This window comes from Aethalodelphis obliquidens, unplaced genomic scaffold (assembly GCF_003676395.1).
Source record: "Aethalodelphis obliquidens isolate GAN/ISIS:26980383/991018 unplaced genomic scaffold, ASM367639v1 scaffold38, whole genome shotgun sequence".
Taxonomy (NCBI): Eukaryota; Metazoa; Chordata; class Mammalia; order Artiodactyla; family Delphinidae; genus Aethalodelphis; species Aethalodelphis obliquidens.
This window is the reverse complement of record NW_020837982.1, coordinates 16,818,301-16,835,608: the sequence shown is the minus strand read 5'-3', so window position 1 is coordinate 16,835,608 and position 17,308 is coordinate 16,818,301. Positions and strand designations below refer to the sequence as shown.

Genomic DNA, 17,308 nt, shown 5'->3' with positions numbered 1-17,308 from the left:
TGTGTGTGTGTGTGTGTGTGTGTGTGTGTGTGTGTGTGTGTGTGTGTTCCTGGCAGTTGCAACAGCTTGTGCAAAGTCTTGGAGGCTTGGAGGCAACAGAAGAGAGCATGGCATCTGGAGAGACGGAAATGTGTTCAGAATGTCTAGAGCAGGGCTGTGCAATAGAATTCTCTGCTATGATGGAACAGTTCTATCTCTGTGCTATCCAACGTGGCAGCCACTAACCACATGTGACTATGAGCATTTGAAATGTGGCTAATGTGACTGTAGAACTGAATGTTTGATTTAATTTTATTGTAACTGACTTAAATTTAAATAGCCACTGTGGCTGGTGAACTTACATTGGACAGCACAGGTGTTTACACTGGAGTGTAGTGTGTACCTTCAATCTGAGATGAAGGTGGAGTGTGGAGAAGGGCATCCAGACTGCACCGGCTTGGTATGGACTTTGCCTTTTACTCCAAGTGTCGAGGGAAGCCACCAGCTGGGGGGAGGGGAGTTAGGTGATCTGGTTTTCAGTTTTGAAAGATCACTCTCGTTGCTGTAAGGAGAATCGATTATGGGGGTGTTGGGGACAGGAGTGAAGCAGGGAGACCAGCTTGAAGGCAGCTGTGGTCTCCCCGGCAGGGATGATAGTTGCTTGGATCAGGCAGAGATAGAGACAAATTGGTAGGTTTGCCGGGTGTGGGGATCCTGACGGCTTGGATTTTAGGAGTGAGGGAGAGGGAGGTGACCTAGGGCTGGATACTTACTTGGATGGTGGCTGCGTCCCCAAGTCCCAGCGCTGAGTCTGGACCAGGGCTGGTCTGGAAGGGAGGTCTAATTTCGAAGCCAAAGTCGGCCTCCTGTCCGCCCCTGCTGGCTGGTGCTGGAAGCGCCTTTAGCTCAGGGAAGGGAGGCAGCGGCCGTCAGGGCCCCTGGCTGGGGACCTGGGGGGCTGGGGGAAGGCCCCGGAAGGTCGGGTGGGCGGGGTGCATTTCCAGGGGGAGGTGCTGGGCTGAGTCTCTCCTCTCCGGGGGGCGTCCACATCAGCTCTCCCTGCCCTGCGACGGGTCCACGAGTTGCCAGGCTGAGCCACATGGCCGCTGGGGGGCAAGTGGTGGGAAAGGGGAGGGGCGGATGTCCGTGCAGTGGGGTGAGTCCCCTCCCCGCCCCATGCGACACGCCAGCTCCCCCCGAGGCAGGGCCCCGCACCCAAGGGTTGCCTCAGACTGCCCCCCCGCATCTGGGGGCCTCAGCGGCAGGCAGTGGGGTGGGGGCGGGTGGGAGGAGGGGCGTGTCTCCCCAGAGAGGGTGTGGCCCATGGTCCGGAGGGTCAGTCTCCCGGCCAGCGGGTCCTGCCGCGGGAGAGCTGACCCCGCTGCGGCCAGGCGCGCGGGCCGGGTGGGCTGAGCGTGCGGAACGCCGACGGACCCAGCTGGCTCGCGGGGCTCCCAGCCACTCCGCGCCCCCTACGCACTTCCTCGGCAGCTCCGCCGCCCGCCCGGACGCGCCGCGCGCAGCCTCCGCCGAGCCGGTGAGTCAGGGATGATGCGGGCTTCCCAGGGGCCCGGGCCCCGAATCCTGACGGTGAAGGGTGGCGGCCGGGAAGCCTGGGTGGGCGCCTTGCTCCCCCAGCCCTGAGCCAGGGTCTTCGAGGGGCTCCGGCTCTCTTCTCCACCTGGCCTACCAGATCCTTCCTCCCCGGCCGGGAGGATGGGGGGTCCGGTGGTGCAGCGGCTGGGCAGACAGCTGTTGCTGCGGAGACTTGGGAGCAGGGCTGGGAGGCAGAATGGTGAGGGGCTGGGGACATCAGCCAGGCTGAATGGCGTGTGGCCCGGGAAGGACGCCCCAGGGTGGGCAGAAAGACGCGAGGTCGAAACTGCATGATGAGGCAGTCGACAGGCCCTGGCATCTCCTGCTGCTGTGGGAAGATGCCCCCCGCCGGCCCCCCGCCCCCCCCGGGGCTGAAGCTGCGCCGAAGATGGTCCAGGCCCTGACCCTCCCACCCTCCGCTTCCCGTCCCCAAGCTCTGCTCCGCTCCCTGCCCCTTCTCCTCCCTGCCAGCCCCGCTGTCTCCCCCCTCCCCAGCTCTGGACTCATTTTCCTTCTTTCTGCCCATCCACTGGGGGGGCCCCCCCGGGGCTTCCCCCTCCCCGCCCTGGGGCCGCGCCCTGGCGAGCGCTGGCGGCTGTGGTTTCAGCTCTCCCGGGAGGGTGAGCTGAGCTCCCCAGCCTGGCCTCGGGCCGGGCCTAACGGGGAGCTGCTGGGCGAGGGGGGCTTGGGCACCAGCGAGGCGTCTCCCTCCTGCTGTGAAGCCCCTAGAGACCCTAAGGCACACCGAGGTGGCACTCCTCAGAAACTGCAAGTATAGATGGGCCCTGAAAGGTTTTGAGAACTGCAGAGGAACCTCACGGTAGGCCGCGGTGGTTTCAGACTAGGCTCTGCCAGCAGCTTGGGACCTTGGGAGAGTCACTTCCCCTTTCTGAGCCCTGGTCCTCCTGGCAGCAAAATGAGGGGTTTGATAGGCCAGGGGGTTTCCAACAGTTTCCCCAGAGCACCCCACACCCCCTGTGTGGGAGGTTGAGCGACCTGCCCCACCCAAATCTGCATTTTTTTTTTTTGATGTAAATATTGGCCACTGGGCAAGATGTTTTCGGACCAGGGCCTGTGGCCTCTCAGGGATCAGGAAGTCCCAGAGGGAAGGTCAGGGACAGCTGTGGCCCCTGTTCCTCCAGCAGATCCTGGCCCTCCCTCCTGCTCCCCTCCCCGCTCCTGCCGGGCCGAGCTCCCGGCTGGCGGCTGGTCTGCTTGTACCCAGCTTCTAAACCTCTCTGGGCCTGGGCCTCAGCCAGCCCTCCTGCCCCCACTCCTGCTGGGAGAAGCAGATGCCTCTGACATCTCTGTCCCCACAGAGGTTCCAGCCGGAAGGAGCAGCCTCCTCCCCTTAGGATGTCCTCGCCCTCCAGCCCGCCCGCTTTCAGGCTCGAGACGTCAGATGGAGGCCAAGAAGATGGTGCCCAGGTGGACAAAGGAAAACTGGGCGGCGGTGCCGGGCCACCCCCCATGGAGTCACCATTCCAGGGCGAGGACCGGAACTTCTCGCCTCAGATCAAAGTGAACCTCAGCTTCCGAAAGAGGGCAGGTGCCAGGTGAGGCAGCAAGCGGGGCGGGGGGAGCCCGGGGGCCTCACCTCCAGCAGAGTCAGACTGGGTGGCCTAGCCCAGCCCCAGTGCCCCTGTGCCACAGCCTTGGGGGTCCTGGGTCTGGCTCTGATGGCTCCTGGGCCCGACAGGCTGAACCCTGCTCTGCTCTCTGGGGCTGCTCCTTCCAGAACCTTCCCCACTCTTGGCCTTCTGTCTCCTGGGGTTGTGTTCTTCTTGTAGGGACATACATTCCCCTCCTGGCACGTCCCCTTCCCAGCCACAGTCCCTGCGGGGGGTGCTAGCAAGATCCACGCTCCAGTCCAAGAGAATCAAGGACATCTGGAAATGTCCCAGGTGTTCCCGGGCTCTGCTCCAAGGCTGGACCTGTTGCCCTGGGGTCGTGGACTCTGGGGATTGAGGACGGTGGCCTTCTGCTCAGAGCCACCTTCACTGTGACTTTCCCGTGATGTCTTCTAATTCAGACTGTGGGAGCCACTCTCGCGGGAGCGCCACCTCCGGTCCTGTGGGTGTGGGGGAAGGGTGCACCTGGATCCCCGCACTGTGAGGTCTGACATGCGAGGCTGGGGAACCTGCGTGGGCCAGGCAGCACTCTGCCAGGGAAGCCCCGCCCTCCCTGCTCATGCCTGGGACTCAGCCCCCAGCCTCGGCCTCCCAGCGCAGAGCTGCCTGTCCTGTTTGTGCTGCAGGACCGAGGTCAGGTTCAGACCAGGTCAGGAGAGGATGCTTGCAAAGCTTCTGGGAACGGGGAGAGGCTGCCCGAGGCAGAACCGGCCCCTCGATGCCCTTTGGTGCTTCAATCTGTGCTCCCGTGGGGCCTCCCTATACCAGGACCGTGATGCCTCCCTGTGACAGGAAGTGCTTTGTCCAAATAGCCACTTCCCCCCGCCGGACTGCCCACGGGACTCACCAGTCAGCTGCAGTGACCTATTGGTCACGTCGTGGCCGCGTGGTCTGCTGGATCATGGCTTAAAACACGACTGATCCCAATAGTCCCACTCATCAGAGCCCCCAGCCCTTTCTTGGTTAATCCATTCCATGGCAGACCTGAGGGTCCCCAAAGCATCAAAGAATCCCCCCTTTCTTGTCCCTTCCTTTCTGCTGGTCGTGGTACCAGGAGCCCCAGGGGCGAGCCCAGGCGGGGATGCCCACACACGCTGGATTCAGAAGGGCTACCAGCACCTCCTGGGGCCTTTCCCGGAGGTGTGGCTTCTCAGGAAGATTCTGTGAGTGTCTGGTGTCCGCTCTGGACCCCACGTCTCTGAGAAACCTCCGTCTGTCCAGCCTGGAGTCTCTCTGGGGTTGGGAGTCGGGGTCTAGAGTTAGTTGAACAGCCAGCATCCCACACCCCGTGAGCTCTGCACCGTGTGACTTTGGGAAAGTTACTCTACCTCCTTGTTTGTCTGATGGAGAAAATAGAGATTACTCACGCAGGGCAGAAGTGAGGGCCAAAGGGGCAGGTACTCCACTGTTCGTCCATAGATGGTTTCGGAGAGGACGTGGGGCTTTTCTTGATTTTCTTGTTGAGGCCAGCGGCATGTACGGCCCCCAACAGTCTGCGGGCACCTCCGGTAGCCCCGCCCTGCCCCAGAGCCCAGCTCAAGAGCCATGACGAGCTCCTGTGCTGAAATGGATAATGAGGCTGTTGCGAGCAGCGGGGCGCCTGGCGAGTGACAGGAGACGCCTGCAGTCAGGACGCGTGGTCCGGTGCCCCAGACAGGCCCCTGCTCCGGGGGTCTGAGCACTTGCGGTCTCCTTGGTCTGCCTGGGTGCCTAGAGGCTCTCAAAAGGGGCTCCTGGGCCCCAGAAAAGGCTCCCTGGGAAGCAGGACTTTCTGGGGGCCCAGGGCTCTCCTGCAGCGTCAGTCACAAACCACATCCCCCCACAGCCAACCAGACCCAAACCGCTTCGACCGTGACCGGCTCTTCAGCGTGGTGGCCCGGGGGGTCCCCGAGGATCTGGTGGGGCTACCAGAGTACCTGCGCCGGACCAGCAAGTACCTCACGGACTCGGAGTACACAGGTAGGCCTGCTGCTCGGGCCAGAGCCGCCGTGTGCTGTGCTGAGACCAGGCTGCCGCTGGGTGTTGGCCCCAGTCAGGAACTGAGGGGCGAGCAGGGGCGGAGTTCTAGCAGCCCTCCTGCCAGGATGACTGCAGGGGCCCTGCTGACAGAGCGAGGACAGCCCGCTCCCTCTTCCACTCACCCCACCGGCTCCCAGCCTGCGTCTGCCGCCCTCAGCCGCTTCAGTGGCCGAATGGATGGATGTTCACGGCCTTCCTCAATGCAGCCTTCCCCTGTCTCTCTCTCTCTTTCAGTAACAGCATCACTGAGATCTAATACACGTACCTTACACTTTATCCATCTCAGAGCATTCTTTGCCCCAAATCTAAATATCTGTATTGTTTGGGGATATCTGATTAGGAAAAGAACATGTGTGCCTTCTAGAAGGTTCAAATAGTAATGAAATGTATAAAGCTGAGGATAAAAACAGTCTGTCATCCTGGACCCCTGATAATGATTTGGGGTACATACTTTCAAACTGTTTAAATACATTAGGCATATATTTACATAAATGGGGTCATGCCATTGATGTAAATACATAATGATGTGCTTGTAATGGGCTCTCCCCCAGCTTAGTCCATTTCAGTACACAGGCCTCTAACTCAGTCACTGTAACAACCTGCAGAGTTTCCCATCCTGTACATTTACCACAATTTACTTAACTAACCCCTTACTGGTGGCCATTTAGGTTGTGTGTAGTTTTCAGCCTCAACACACTGTGTGCCAGGCCCTCTGTGGGCTAAGAATTTTGTATATAATTCCATGTGATCCTTACAATAACCCTGAAGGGTCCCATTTTACAGTGAGGAAAACTGAGGTTAAGAGAGGCCAAGGGGCTTTCCTGGTGGTGCAGTGGTTAAGAATCTGCCTGCCAATGCAGGGGACACGGGTTCAATCCCTGGTCCAGTGGGCCACAACTACTGAGCCTGTGCTCTAGAGCCCATGAGCCACAACTACTGAGCCCGCACGCCACAACTACTGAGCCCGCATGCCACAACTACTGAAGCCTGCACGCCTAGAGCCCATGCTCCGCAATGAGAAGTCCACACACCACAACAAAGAGTAGCCCCCGCTCACCACAACTAGAGAAAGCCGGTGCGCAGCAGCGAAGCCCCAGTGCAGCCAAAGATATAAATAAATAAACAGGAGGCCAAGTGACTTGCCCAGAAGAGACAGAGTCATTAAGTGGTAGAGCCACTTAAGAAATACTGCTCCAGGGCTTCCCTGGTGGCGCAGTGGTTAAGAATCCACCTGCCAATGCAGGGACATGGGTTCGAGCCCTGGTCCGGGAAGATCCCACGTGCCGCGGAGCAACTAAGCCCATGCGCCACAACTACTGAGCCTGCGCTCTAGAGCCCGCGAGCCACAACTACTGAAGCCTGTGCTCCTAGAGCCCGTGCTCCGCAATAAGAGAAACCACCGCGACGAGAAGCCCGTGCACCACAACGAAGAGTAGCCCCCGCTCACTGCAACTAGAGAAAGCCCGTGTGCAACGAAGACCCAATGCAGCCATAAATTTAAAAATTAAAAAAAAGAAATACTGCTCCAAATGTTCTCGTGTAGATAGTGTTGCACACATGACGAACTCTGTCTTAGAAACTTAATTTCTAGGGCAGAAACTGTAGTCATACCTGTTGGTATTCTAACACCTGTTGGCTGGAGTCTTAGCTCCCTCCAGCCAGCCGGGGTACTTTGGGGCATGGGCTCACTGTACAGGTGGGTGGGTGGCCTGAGCACCACGGTGCCCCCCCCCTCCTCCCACAGAGGGCTCCACAGGGAAGACATGCCTGATGAAGGCCGTGCTGAACCTTCGGGACGGGACCAACGCCTGCATTGAGCCGCTGCTGCAGATTGACCGGGACTTGGGCAATCCTCGGCCTCTGGTCAACGCCCAGTGCACAGATGAGTACTACCGAGGCCACAGCGCCCTGCACATCGCCATCGAGAAGAGGAGCCTGCCGTGTGTGAAGCTCCTGGTGGAGAATGGGGCTGACGTGCATGCCCGGGCCTGTGGCCAGTTCTTCCAGAAGAAAAGCCAAGAGACCTGCTTCTACTTCGGTGAGGAGCCTTCTTGGATAAATTGAGCTGCAGAGGGGGTAAGGCCTTGCCCAAGGTCACAGGGTTAATGTGACCCTTAAACCCAGATCTGTCTGACCCTGAGGCTCATGCTTCTAACAGCTAGGCCGCCTGCAAAAGCAGTTTGTCTTAAGAGGTGTTTTATCCTTGTCTGGCCAAGGAAGCTCACCACACATGAGCTCAGACCAGGGCAGGGGAACGGGGGCGTAGAACTGGTGTGAGAGGAGACTAGACCAGATGGGGCCTGAAGAAAGGGGTGTCTAGGCCCCGGCAAAGCAAAGAGAAAGAGGCAGGGGGCGGGAACCCTGGTTGGCAGGCTCCCGTTCTGCTCCCTTAGATGGTGAAGAGCTTTGGGCCCCTCTCCCTTGGGTCAGAGCTGGACAGAGCCACCTTGACTGAGGCTCCTAGGAGGATGCAGGGCCCGGGGCCTTCTCCGCTTACTGCACTGGCCTGGGTGGGCCTGGGACCCCGAGGCTGTGCGCATCCTCTCCTGTGGGCGCCTGACCCACCTCAAGGAGGTCCAGGGAGGGTGAGAAGCAGGCGGGTGGATGCTGGGAGGCCCAAGGCCCAAGCTGTCCCCTCGGCCCCCAGGCGAGATGCCCCTCTCCCTGGCCGCGTGCACCAAGCAGTGGGACGTGGTGAACTACCTCCTGGAGAACCCGCACCAGCCCGCCAGCCTGCAGGCCGCCGACTCGCTGGGCAACACGGCCCTGCACGCCTTGGTGATGATCGCAGACGACTCGGCCGAGAACACGGAAATGGTGACCCGCATGTACGATGGGCTGCTCCAGGCGGGGGCCCGCCTCTGCCCCACGGTGCGGCTCGAGGACATCCCCAACCTGCAGGGCCTCACGCCCCTGAAGCTGGCCGCCAAGGAGGGCAAAATTGAGGTGAGTGGCCAGCCCCGCTTTCCAGGAAGCAGCAGGACTCAACCCGGGATTTCTGCAGGAAGAGCCTGGGGTGGTATCTAGCTCAGAACAGTTTCAGCATGCACCTCTCCTGTGTGTGTGTTTACTGATAAATTATATGTGAGCTACAGAATGAATATATTACATTTTTAAACAGGAATTTTATTTTATTTATTTATTTTCTTTTGGCTGCGCAGCTTACAGGATCTCAGCTCCCTGATCAGGGATTCAACCCAGGTCACGGCAGTGAAAGCACCACGTCCTAAACACTGGACCATCAGGGAACTCCCAGGGATTTTTTAAGTCACTTGGGTTTCTTGATTAGGAGACAGTCTTGTCATGTTCTTAGCTCTCAGGTTTTCTTCGTATTGATGGCTAAGTGTTCTTGATAACGAACGCTATCATCATTTTGTTTACTATAACAGTTGCAAATTTTTCTCCCAGTTCAACATTAAAAAAATTTTTGTGGCATTTTTTGCGACACAGAATTTTTACATTTTTACGTATCCAAGTGTTATCTTTTCTTTGGTTTTGCTATAGCTTAATTCCTTCTACAAGGTTTTAAAACTGTGTGTGTGTGTGTGCATGTGTAGGTGTGCACGTGAGTGTGTATATTCCCTATCCATATTTGCTTCCAGACTTTTCTTTTGCAGTTTGATTTTGAATGCCTAAAACTTTGATTTATCTGAAAGTTATAGGTTACTCTTATAAAGAGTAAGCACGAGGGACTTCCCTAGTGTTCCGATGGTTAGGACTCTTTGCTTTCATTGCCGAGGGCCTGGGTTCAATCCCTGGTTGGGGAACTAAGAGCCGCTCGGCAAAAAAGGAAAAAAAAGAAAAGCATGATCCAGCTTTACTTTTTTCCCAAAAGACTTTCCTGTTGTCTGATCCTTATTATTAGGGGAGCTTACAACCCACACAGCCGACACAGGGCCCAATGCTTAGAACACAGGTATTTTTAAAGGTTAAGATAAAAATAAACATAAGCGGAAGTTTTATGTTTTTTTCCTGCCCTCCAAGGTCCCTGGGGTGTGGGTACCTCTCTTTGCCATCTAGAGGCATGGCTGTGTGGCCTATGGAAGCCGCTGCCCCATCTGGGAAGCCTCCCCACCATTCCTCATTTGTAAGACCAAATTGCTTCTGGAGCTGTCCGGGCTAGGGGTGGCTTCTAGTCTGTTGAAAGCTCTAGACTCTGGCCACAAACGTGCACACACGTGTGTAACTGGTAGCCTCTGATCTCATGGGGCCTTAAGGACCCTTGGATTGGGGGTCCCTCGGCCATATGAGTGTCCAGGAAAGAGGCATTGGGGCAGGAGTGCGGAAGGAAGAGGCAGGCTGGCAAAGGCGGGTGGGTGGGAGTGTCTACATGGTGGCTGAGTGTGCGTGGACCTGTGCAAGAGTTCATATGCGCAAGGACCCGTGGGTGCAGGGCATGTACGCGTGTCTGGGCGGTGAGCAGCTCTGTGCACGCCAAGCTCACGTGCCTGCCCTGTAGATTCTCAGACACATCCTGCAGCGGGAGTTCCCGGGGCCGTGCCAGTCCCTTTCCCGCAAGTTCACGGAGTGGTCCTACGGGCCTGTGCGGGTGTCGCTGTATGACCTGGCCTCTGTGGACAGCTGGGAGGAGAACTCAGTGCTGGAGATCATCGCCTTTCATTGCCAAAGCCCGGTGAGCCTGCTTCACCCCAGGGGCGGGAGTGTGCGTAGGGGGCCTGGCAGAGCTCCCTGCAAGGTCCACAGTTCGGGGCTGCCCACAGGGCCGCCCCTGCCCTTTAACCGAACAGTCGGGGTGTGGCCGCACGTGTGCACCCGGCCGCCGGGCGCACCCGGCCGCCGGGCACACGCTCGCTCCACACAGGCCGGTCCCACCCGACACAGGGGTCACACCGGGGTCCCGGTGGCTACCACTGGGGGCCTCTCTGTTGACCAGCACCTGCTCTGGACTTGTCACTCCACAGCCACGAGGGTGGGGTGGTGGCCGGCGGGGAGGGGTCGCTCGGGGCTCCGCACCCTTCCCGCTCTCCCCGGTGCCTCCACGTGTACTTGCTGAATGCACCTCTGGCTCCCGCCTTCCCATCCCAGCACCGGCACCGAATGGTGGTTTTGGAGCCGCTGAACAAACTGCTGCAGGCGAAGTGGAATCTGCTCATCCCCAGGTTCCTCTTCAACTTCCTGTGTTACTTGACCTACATGTCCATCTTCACCGCTGTCACCTACCACCAGCCTGCCCTGGACAAGGCAAGGCAGGGAGGGGCACATCCTGGGGAGGCCTCCTGGAAACAATCCTGGCAGAAGATGGGGCAGGGATTACAACCCCGTCCTGCAAATGCTGACCGGAGGCCGGACCGCTTGGTGGCCTGCCCACGGCGCTTACACAGCTGGTCATGATACGGAAGTAACAACATAGTAGTAACAACGACAATACTGCTACTCACTGAGTGTGCAGCACACGTGAGAAAGTATTCAAGTGACTGACGACGTGTGTTAACGCATTTAATTAATTTCACAACAACCCTCTGAGATGATGAACTCTTATCATCGCCAGTTTACAGTTGAGGGAAGGAAGGCACAGAGAGTTTAAGGAACTCACCCAGGGTCACACAGGCTGTGAGTGGTGGAGTTGGGATCTGAACCCAGGGAGTCTGGCTCCAGAGCCCATGTTTGCTCTGCTGCTCGGGGGGCCTCCCCACAGCTCTCACGAGCAATGGGCCCCCAGCCTCGCTCTCAGCGGGGAGCTGCTGGGGGGGACCCCAGGCCCGACCCGAGTGTGTCTTTGTGCAGGACTTCCTCCCGCTGGAAGGAACTGCTGGGAACTCCATGCTGCTGCTGGGCCACATCCTGATGCTGCTTGTGGGGGCCAACATCCTCATGGGCCAGGTGAGGGTTCCTCCCATCCCCCACCCCAAACCTGGAATTCTGCTACAAGCAGCCTGAGAGTGAGTTCACGACAGTCCCTCCATGTACGGGAAGCTGAATCCCACACCTGGTCCCATCCTGGCCAGCCTCAGGGCAGCTGAGGGCCGAGGGTTCTGGCCTTGCCTTTTGGGCTGGGTACCCTCCCTGCTGTGCTTTCTGGGGTGCCCATGGGGCAGCAGATATCTCCTATGACTCCTTGGCAGTGCCGGCTCTGCTCCCCTGGGAATGGAGCTGGAAGCCCCTGACCCCAGGTCCCTGGCTCATTCCTCACTTGGGGAGCACAGAAGGGTGGCGGCAGGGGGAACTCAGCCCAGTGCCTCCAGCACGGCCTCTTCAGGGCAAGATGCTGCCAGCTTGCAGGAGACAGGCTGGGCCGTGGCACTGAGACTCTTGGAGTGAGTCTTGGAGGGTGGGCAGGACTTAGGCACTGAGGCCAGGTTGGCTGGAGCAGCCGGTGGTCCCTGTGAGGCCAGGGCGGGGGAGGGAAAGGAGCCTCTTTCACCACGCAGAGTGTGAGCCCTCCACCTGGACCCACAGGGAGACAGCAGGCCCCTGGCATTGTCTGGGTCTCTGCACTTTTTGGAAACAGGGTCCAAACTTTCTCAGCTACCAGCAGGACTCACGAGCACCCCAAAAATTCAAAGCTGCCACCCGAGCCTCTGAGGTGGTCCTGGCGAGACTTTTACAAGCAGGCCGGCCGGCGGCCCTGAGGGCAGCGGGGCTGCTTGTGGCCTGGAGAGCAGGTGTCACGGCCTGTCCTCCTCCTTCCCCCGCAGCTGTGGTACTTCTGGAGGCGCCGTCTGTTCATCTGGATCTCGTTCATGGACAGCTACTTTGAAATCCTCTTGTACGTGTGGCCTCGCTCCTCCCCTGTCTCCTGCCTGGGAGAGGGCACCAGGAGGGCTTTGGGGGTGAGGACCCTGGGCCAGGGAGCTGCAGGAGGCTGGGAGCAGCTCACAGGCCAGACCCCGGAGTCGGGCTGCTGTCCGGTCCGGGCCCTGAGCATGGTAGTCACATCGACCGAGCCCTCGCTCCGCACCAGTGGCGCCTGAAGTCTTTACACGCGTGTCTCCCTGAATCCTCGCCGACACTCTCCGAGCCGGGCGTTGTTACTGTTACCCCCGTTGTACGGGGGAGGGAACTGAGGCCCACGGGGGTTGAATGCCTTGCCCAAGGTGGAGGTCAGGATGCTTGGATCCAGTCCCAGACAGAGGCGGAACTTCTCATCTCTGAGGCCGCGGAGGCAGCGGCAGCGGGGGTCAGCGCTGGCCACAGGAGGCCCGCGAGCTGACCCCGCCCTGCCTCCACGCAGCCTGGTCCAGGCGCTGCTCACCGTGCTGTCCCAGGTGCTGTGCTTCCTGGCCATCGAGTGGTACCTGCCCCTGCTCGTGTGCTCGCTGGCGCTGGGCTGGCTGAACTTGCTGTACTACACGCGCGGCCTGCAGCACACGGGCATCTACAGTGTCATGATCCAGAAGGTGAGAGGCAGGGGTGGCCCCGTGCAGCCAGACCGGGCAGGGCTGGACACCGCACCCCAGGGGGTTCCTTGTGGGCCCGGCAGGCAGGTGCCTCCCCCAGGCTGAACCCCCCACCGGCTCGTGCCTTCTAGGTCATCCTGCGGGACCTGCTCCGCTTCCTCCTGGTCTACTTGGTCTTCCTTTTCGGCTTCGCTGTAGGTAAAGGCCCCCCGTCCCCCACCCACTCCTTGCGCCCCCTCGAGGCGGCCCGCTGGTCTCCCCAGGCTGAGGACCCCCTGCCTATCTCCTCAGCACTGGTGAGCCTGAGCCGGGAGGCCTGGGACCCCGGGGCCCCTGCGGGCTCCAACACCACGGAGGTGGCGGGAAAGGGGGACGCGGAGGGCAGCACGGCCCCGTACGAGGGCGTCCTGGACGCCTCCTTGGAGCTGTTCAAGTTCACCATCGGCATGGGCGAGCTGGCCGTCCAGGCCCAGCTGCGCTTCCGTGGGGTGGCGCTGCTGCTGCTTCTGACCCACGTGCTGCTCACCTACGTCCTGCTGCTCAACATGCTCGTCGCCCTCATGAGCGAGACCGTCAGCAGCGTCGCCAGTGACAGCTGGAGCATCTGGAAGCTGCAGGTGCCCGGCGAGGTGCCCCGTCCCCTCCAGCGTTACAGGCCCGGCAGGAGTGCGCAGAACCCACTGAGCTGGGTCCCCGAGTGGGTCCGGCCCTCTCGGGGCCTCCCTCGGCCACTCCTTCCTGCGCAGGGCTGACGTGAGGCTGCAGTAAGGGCTGAGGGCGGTGCCTGGCACACAGTAGGTGCTCAGCGTGTTAGCCACCGTCATCATTAGTATTAAGTGCTTCCTGAGAGCCTAGTGCAGGGCTAGGCACAGTTCTAGGCTCTAAAGACCCGGCGGAGAACGAGACGGAGACCCCGCCCTCATATAGCCCCCTTCGTCGCTTGTTCTGTGGGGCAGGCTTGGTGGACGAGGCAGGCGGGATGCGCGATCCTGGAGCTGGCCCAGGCTGCAGGAGCTTTGGGAGCAGGGGCTCGGGTAGCTGGGAGCTCATGTGGCACCTGCCTGCCGTGGAAGCAAGAGCTGCTTCTTGACTGGGGAGGGTCGGGGGTGGGCCTAGGCAGTTGGTGCAGGGAGAACCTCGCCCGCGGGGGCTGGACTGTGTGACCAATTCACCGTTGACCTTGGGCAAGCCCCTCACCTGCAAAGTTCTGTGCCTGCCCCCCGCCCCCAGCTCGCTTGTGTGATAGCAGCAGGCACATGTGACGTTCCATACCTGGTGGAATTCTAGAACCTGTAACGTTGCAATTGCAAGGAACTGTAGGGCGCTCGTCACATGCCGACTTCCCAGCAACCACCCAAGGCATATTGGCCTCAGTCTGTAAGTGGGAAAGAGACTCAGAGGGATACAGGGCCTGACACCACATACGTAATCAAACCTCGGGGCTGGACTCAAATCCATGCACTTAGCAGATGCAGAGTTCTACTGTAAAGTGCTGGCTACTCTGTCTGATGTATCCTTTGTCCCCAGAAAGCCATCTCTGTCCTGGAGATGGAGAACGGCTACTGGTGGTGCAGGAGGAAGAAGCAGCGGGCAGGGGTGAGACTGACAGTTGGCACCAGGCCGGACGGTCTCCCCGACGAGCGCTGGTGCTTCAGGTGAGTGGAGAGGCTGGGGGGTGGCCTGGGGACCTTGCTGAAAACCAGGCGACAGCGGCTAGGAGTCAGGTCTGGTGGGAAAGGCAGGGCCTCGGAGCGCCAGGGGACTCTGCCCTGGACAGGCGAGGTCAGCGATGCTGGATCTCATAGGCCCGGCCTCCACTGCCTGCTCTTCCTGTCTGGTCACCTTCCTGTCCCACTGACTGAAACTGGAGGTCCCTCCCCAGTGATCCCTGACCGACTCCTTCTGGCCTGAAATGGGGCACAGTGAGGAGGCCAAGAAGCCAGAGGCATCCTCGGGTTAGAGCATGCTAAGCTTGCCCTGGCTGGTCTGCTCTGTCCTCCCAACGCCCCCGTCCTGACCACGGAGGCTACAAACCCCTCCACGCAGAGCAGACGCTCCCATGGGGGCGGGAACCTGGTGACAAGTGCTCGGCCAGCAACACACTTTCCTGAGGTAGCAGCCAAGCAAGGGCGGCGGGTCTTAGCCACGTAGAGTAGCCGCGAAAGGGCCCCGGAACCTGGGAACACACAGATCCAGCTGATCTAAACTCCTCTCTGGATGCTGGGGGCAACCCAGGTCGCCGTGAACAGCCAGAGGGGACAGACGCCTGTTCCCCGCGGTGGGCGCCTGGCCGGGGCGGCAGTCTGAGAGCCGAGAGGACGGGGCTCGCGGGGGGCTGCTGGGTGGCCCAGTGTCCTGCGGAGAGAAGCCCCGTCCTCCTCACAGCCCTGGGGGCCCCTCTCCTGGGGCAGAGCACGCTGCGGCCTCGGCCTCCTGGAGCCTCACAGCTGCCCTGTGGCCCGCAGGGTAGAGGAGGTGAACTGGGCTGCGTGGGAGCAGACGCTGCCCACGGTGCGTGAGGAGCCCTCGGGGCCAGGCGGCCCTGGTGAGTAGCTGTGGAGTGTGTGTGTGTGTGTGCGTGTAAAGGGTTTGCCCCTTAAAGCGGCGCTCCCCCCCCCCCCCCCCCGTCGCCTGGGAAACCGGCTCTTGGGCACCCTCCCCTCCCTCCTCCGCCAGCAGGGGGACAAGTTAGGGAGGCCCCCCAGCCCCGTGGCTCCGCCCCGACAGGCCAGCCTCGCTGCCGCCACACCGCTGAGAGGCCACTTCATCCGCCTTTGTCCCCATCAGGCCCGCGTCCCCTCCATTCTAGGGTGGCGCTGGCCCCCTCCACCCCGACTCCTTCGTCCCCCTCCACGGCCGGCAGGCACCCACCTCAAGGCTTCGTCCCCCCTCCTCTCCTTTCTCGTGCTCTTTCCCACCCCTCCACTTGCCGTGGCCACCCGAGACCCTGTACGTGCGTGGAGTCTCCTCCGGCCGCCCGGGCTCCTGGGTCCCTGACCGCGGCCCTCGCGAAGCGACAGCTTTCCTGCGCACCTGTCTCTGTGTCGCCCTTCCTCCGAGTCCTGCCGTCCCATCCCTGCAAGACTCGGAAAGCCCCCTTGTCCCTCATCTTGCCCCGCGCCGCGCCGACTCCCTGTCCCACCCGCCCGCGCCGCCTCCAGCTGGACGCCCCCAACAGGAACAGCCTTGTAGTCGGCCCCACCCTCCTGGCCAGGCGGGGGGCCTTGCGGGTCTCTCCCCCTCCCCCTGGTGCTGAGTGTCCTGGGGCCTCCGGTGGCTGCGGTCCCGCCGCCGGCCCCTCTGCCCTGAGCCTCACCTCTCCCACGTCTGCACCACGCGGGGGCTGCTCAGCTGGCACCCGGACCCCAGACAAGGCTTTAAGTCCAGGCTCGTCCTACTCCAATCCCTCGTACGTAGACGAAAACTACACACAGCCGCACCACACACCGCCTCCCACTCCCTGGCAGGCCGCACCCCTCCCCCCGGGGTCAAGGCCCAGAGCCGTTGTCCAGCCCCCTCCCCGCACCTCCCTCCATGTGCCGGCCGGTCCCTCCACAGTGCTCACGTCCCTTCTTTTCCCGGGCTCGTGTCTCTGTAGGTGCCCTTCCATCCTTCCGGGCGTCCCTTCTCCACCTTCCCCACCGGTGGCGGGGGGCCGTGGGGGGTCTCCTCTCTCGTCTGAGCACCTGACGCTCCCCTCCCTCTGGCTCCTCAGCACATCATCGGCTGTTCTGGTTTCTAACACAAAGGCCTGTCACCTGCAGGGGCTTTCAGCTCCTGGGAGGAGGTCCCTGACTGGCACCTGGCAGGGGTTCAAGAGATGCTTGCAGAAGCAGGGAGGCAGGAGAGGGACTGCTGGGGACCCCGAGGCTGCTGTCCCCTGGCATGATGTGGTTTCATGGCCGTGGCTCCCTCCTGTTTCCCTGGTGCCTGCGTCCTGGGGACACTCCCTTCATCCCATTCACAGGCGCCCTGAAGAACCCAGCCCTGGCCTCCCAATCCAGCCAGGACAGTGCCGTGGAGGAAGACCATGTGCCCCTCCAGCTCCTTGAGTCCCACTGATGCAGCAGGGGGCCGGGAGGACAGAGCACGGAATGTTTCCAGCCCCACCTACTGGCTCTGGGACCTCAAGAGACTTTGGTGGCAAAAATAAATAAGTAATTTCTTGTGGCTAACTCTCCTGGAAACATTATTTGAGTAAAGGTACTGGGCCCCAGGACTTCTCTGGTGGCGCAGTGGTTAAGAATCCGCCTGCCAATGCAGGGGACACGGGTTCGAGCCCTGGTCCGGGAAGACGCCACATGCCGCGGAGCAACTAAGACCGAGCACCACAACGGTCTCTAGAGCCCACGTGCCGCAACTATTGAAGCCCGCGTGCCTAGAGCCCGTGCTCTGCAACAAGAGAAGCTCACCGCAGTGAGAAGTCCACGCACCGCAACGAAGAGTAGCCCCCGCTCAATGCAACTAGAGAAAAGCCCGCGCACTGTAACAAAGACCAACGCAGCCAAAAATAAAATTAAAAAGAATTAAAAAAAATAAAAAGGTACTGGGCCCCTGAGCTGGTCGGCGTCTGCATGTCTCTGTGAGCTCACATCTGTGTCTGGGGCCGGGCTGCTCCCGCCCTCTCCTGAGCACAGGGACCCTCACCTACCGCCCCCCAGCTGCCCTCTTCGGGGTGCAGGCAGCTAGCCGAGGCGCTGTGCCTGCTGTCACCGCAGACGCGAG

The 17,308-nt window shown here is 60.6% G+C and overlaps 1 protein-coding gene and 1 long non-coding RNA gene across 7 annotated transcripts in view; one reads left to right on the top strand and one right to left on the bottom strand.

Annotated features, from left to right (window-relative positions):
- The window catches only part of LOC113633110 (uncharacterized), a 21,989-nt gene extending 20,785 nt beyond the window's left edge, over positions 1-1,204 (bottom strand). The window contains exons 1-2 of the long non-coding RNA XR_003438064.1: positions 753-1,204; positions 383-541 (exon numbers count right to left, since the gene is read on the bottom strand). This is a non-coding gene — a long non-coding RNA (uncharacterized LOC113633110). The remainder of the gene's footprint in view (positions 1-382; positions 542-752) is intronic.
- Positions 1,205-1,219: 15 nt separating this feature from the next.
- Positions 1,220-16,898, top strand: TRPV2 (transient receptor potential cation channel subfamily V member 2). 6 transcript variants are annotated; one of them, XM_027131122.1, is made up of 15 exons: positions 1,220-1,516; positions 2,895-3,131; positions 5,032-5,165; positions 6,970-7,263; positions 7,873-8,171; positions 9,685-9,858; positions 10,272-10,427; positions 10,971-11,066; positions 11,882-11,952; positions 12,418-12,583; positions 12,715-12,781; positions 12,875-13,200; positions 14,111-14,238; positions 15,049-15,128; positions 16,551-16,753. In XM_027131122.1, the coding sequence occupies exons 2-15, from the start codon at positions 2,932-2,934 to the stop codon at positions 16,643-16,645; spliced, it is 2,286 nt and encodes a 761-aa protein (XP_026986923.1). In that variant the 5' UTR covers positions 1,220-1,516; positions 2,895-2,931; the 3' UTR covers positions 16,646-16,753. The 6 variants fall into 6 exon arrangements, with proteins under 6 accessions (XP_026986923.1, XP_026986921.1, XP_026986922.1 ...); XM_027131116.1 differs by lacking the exon at positions 1,220-1,516 and adding an exon at positions 2,131-2,343; XM_027131121.1 differs by lacking the exons at positions 1,220-1,516; positions 12,875-13,200 and adding an exon at positions 2,127-2,343 and having other exon boundaries at positions 16,551-16,898.
- The last annotated feature ends 410 nt before the right edge of the window (positions 16,899-17,308 follow it).

What these genes read in the sequence shown, in the direction of transcription:
- TRPV2 (XM_027131122.1), top strand. Translation starts at nt 2,932, where the DNA reads ATGTCCTCGCCCTCCAGCCCGCCCGCTTTCAGGCTCGAGACGTCAGAT. An exon ending in CCAAGGAGGGCAAAATTGAG is followed by an intron (nt 8,172 to 9,684) that starts GTGAGTGGCCAG and finishes CCTGCCCTGTAG; the next exon opens with ATTCTCAGACACATCCTGCA. An exon ending in GACGAGCGCTGGTGCTTCAG is followed by an intron (nt 14,239 to 15,048) that starts GTGAGTGGAGAG and finishes TGTGGCCCGCAG; the next exon opens with GGTAGAGGAGGTGAACTGGG.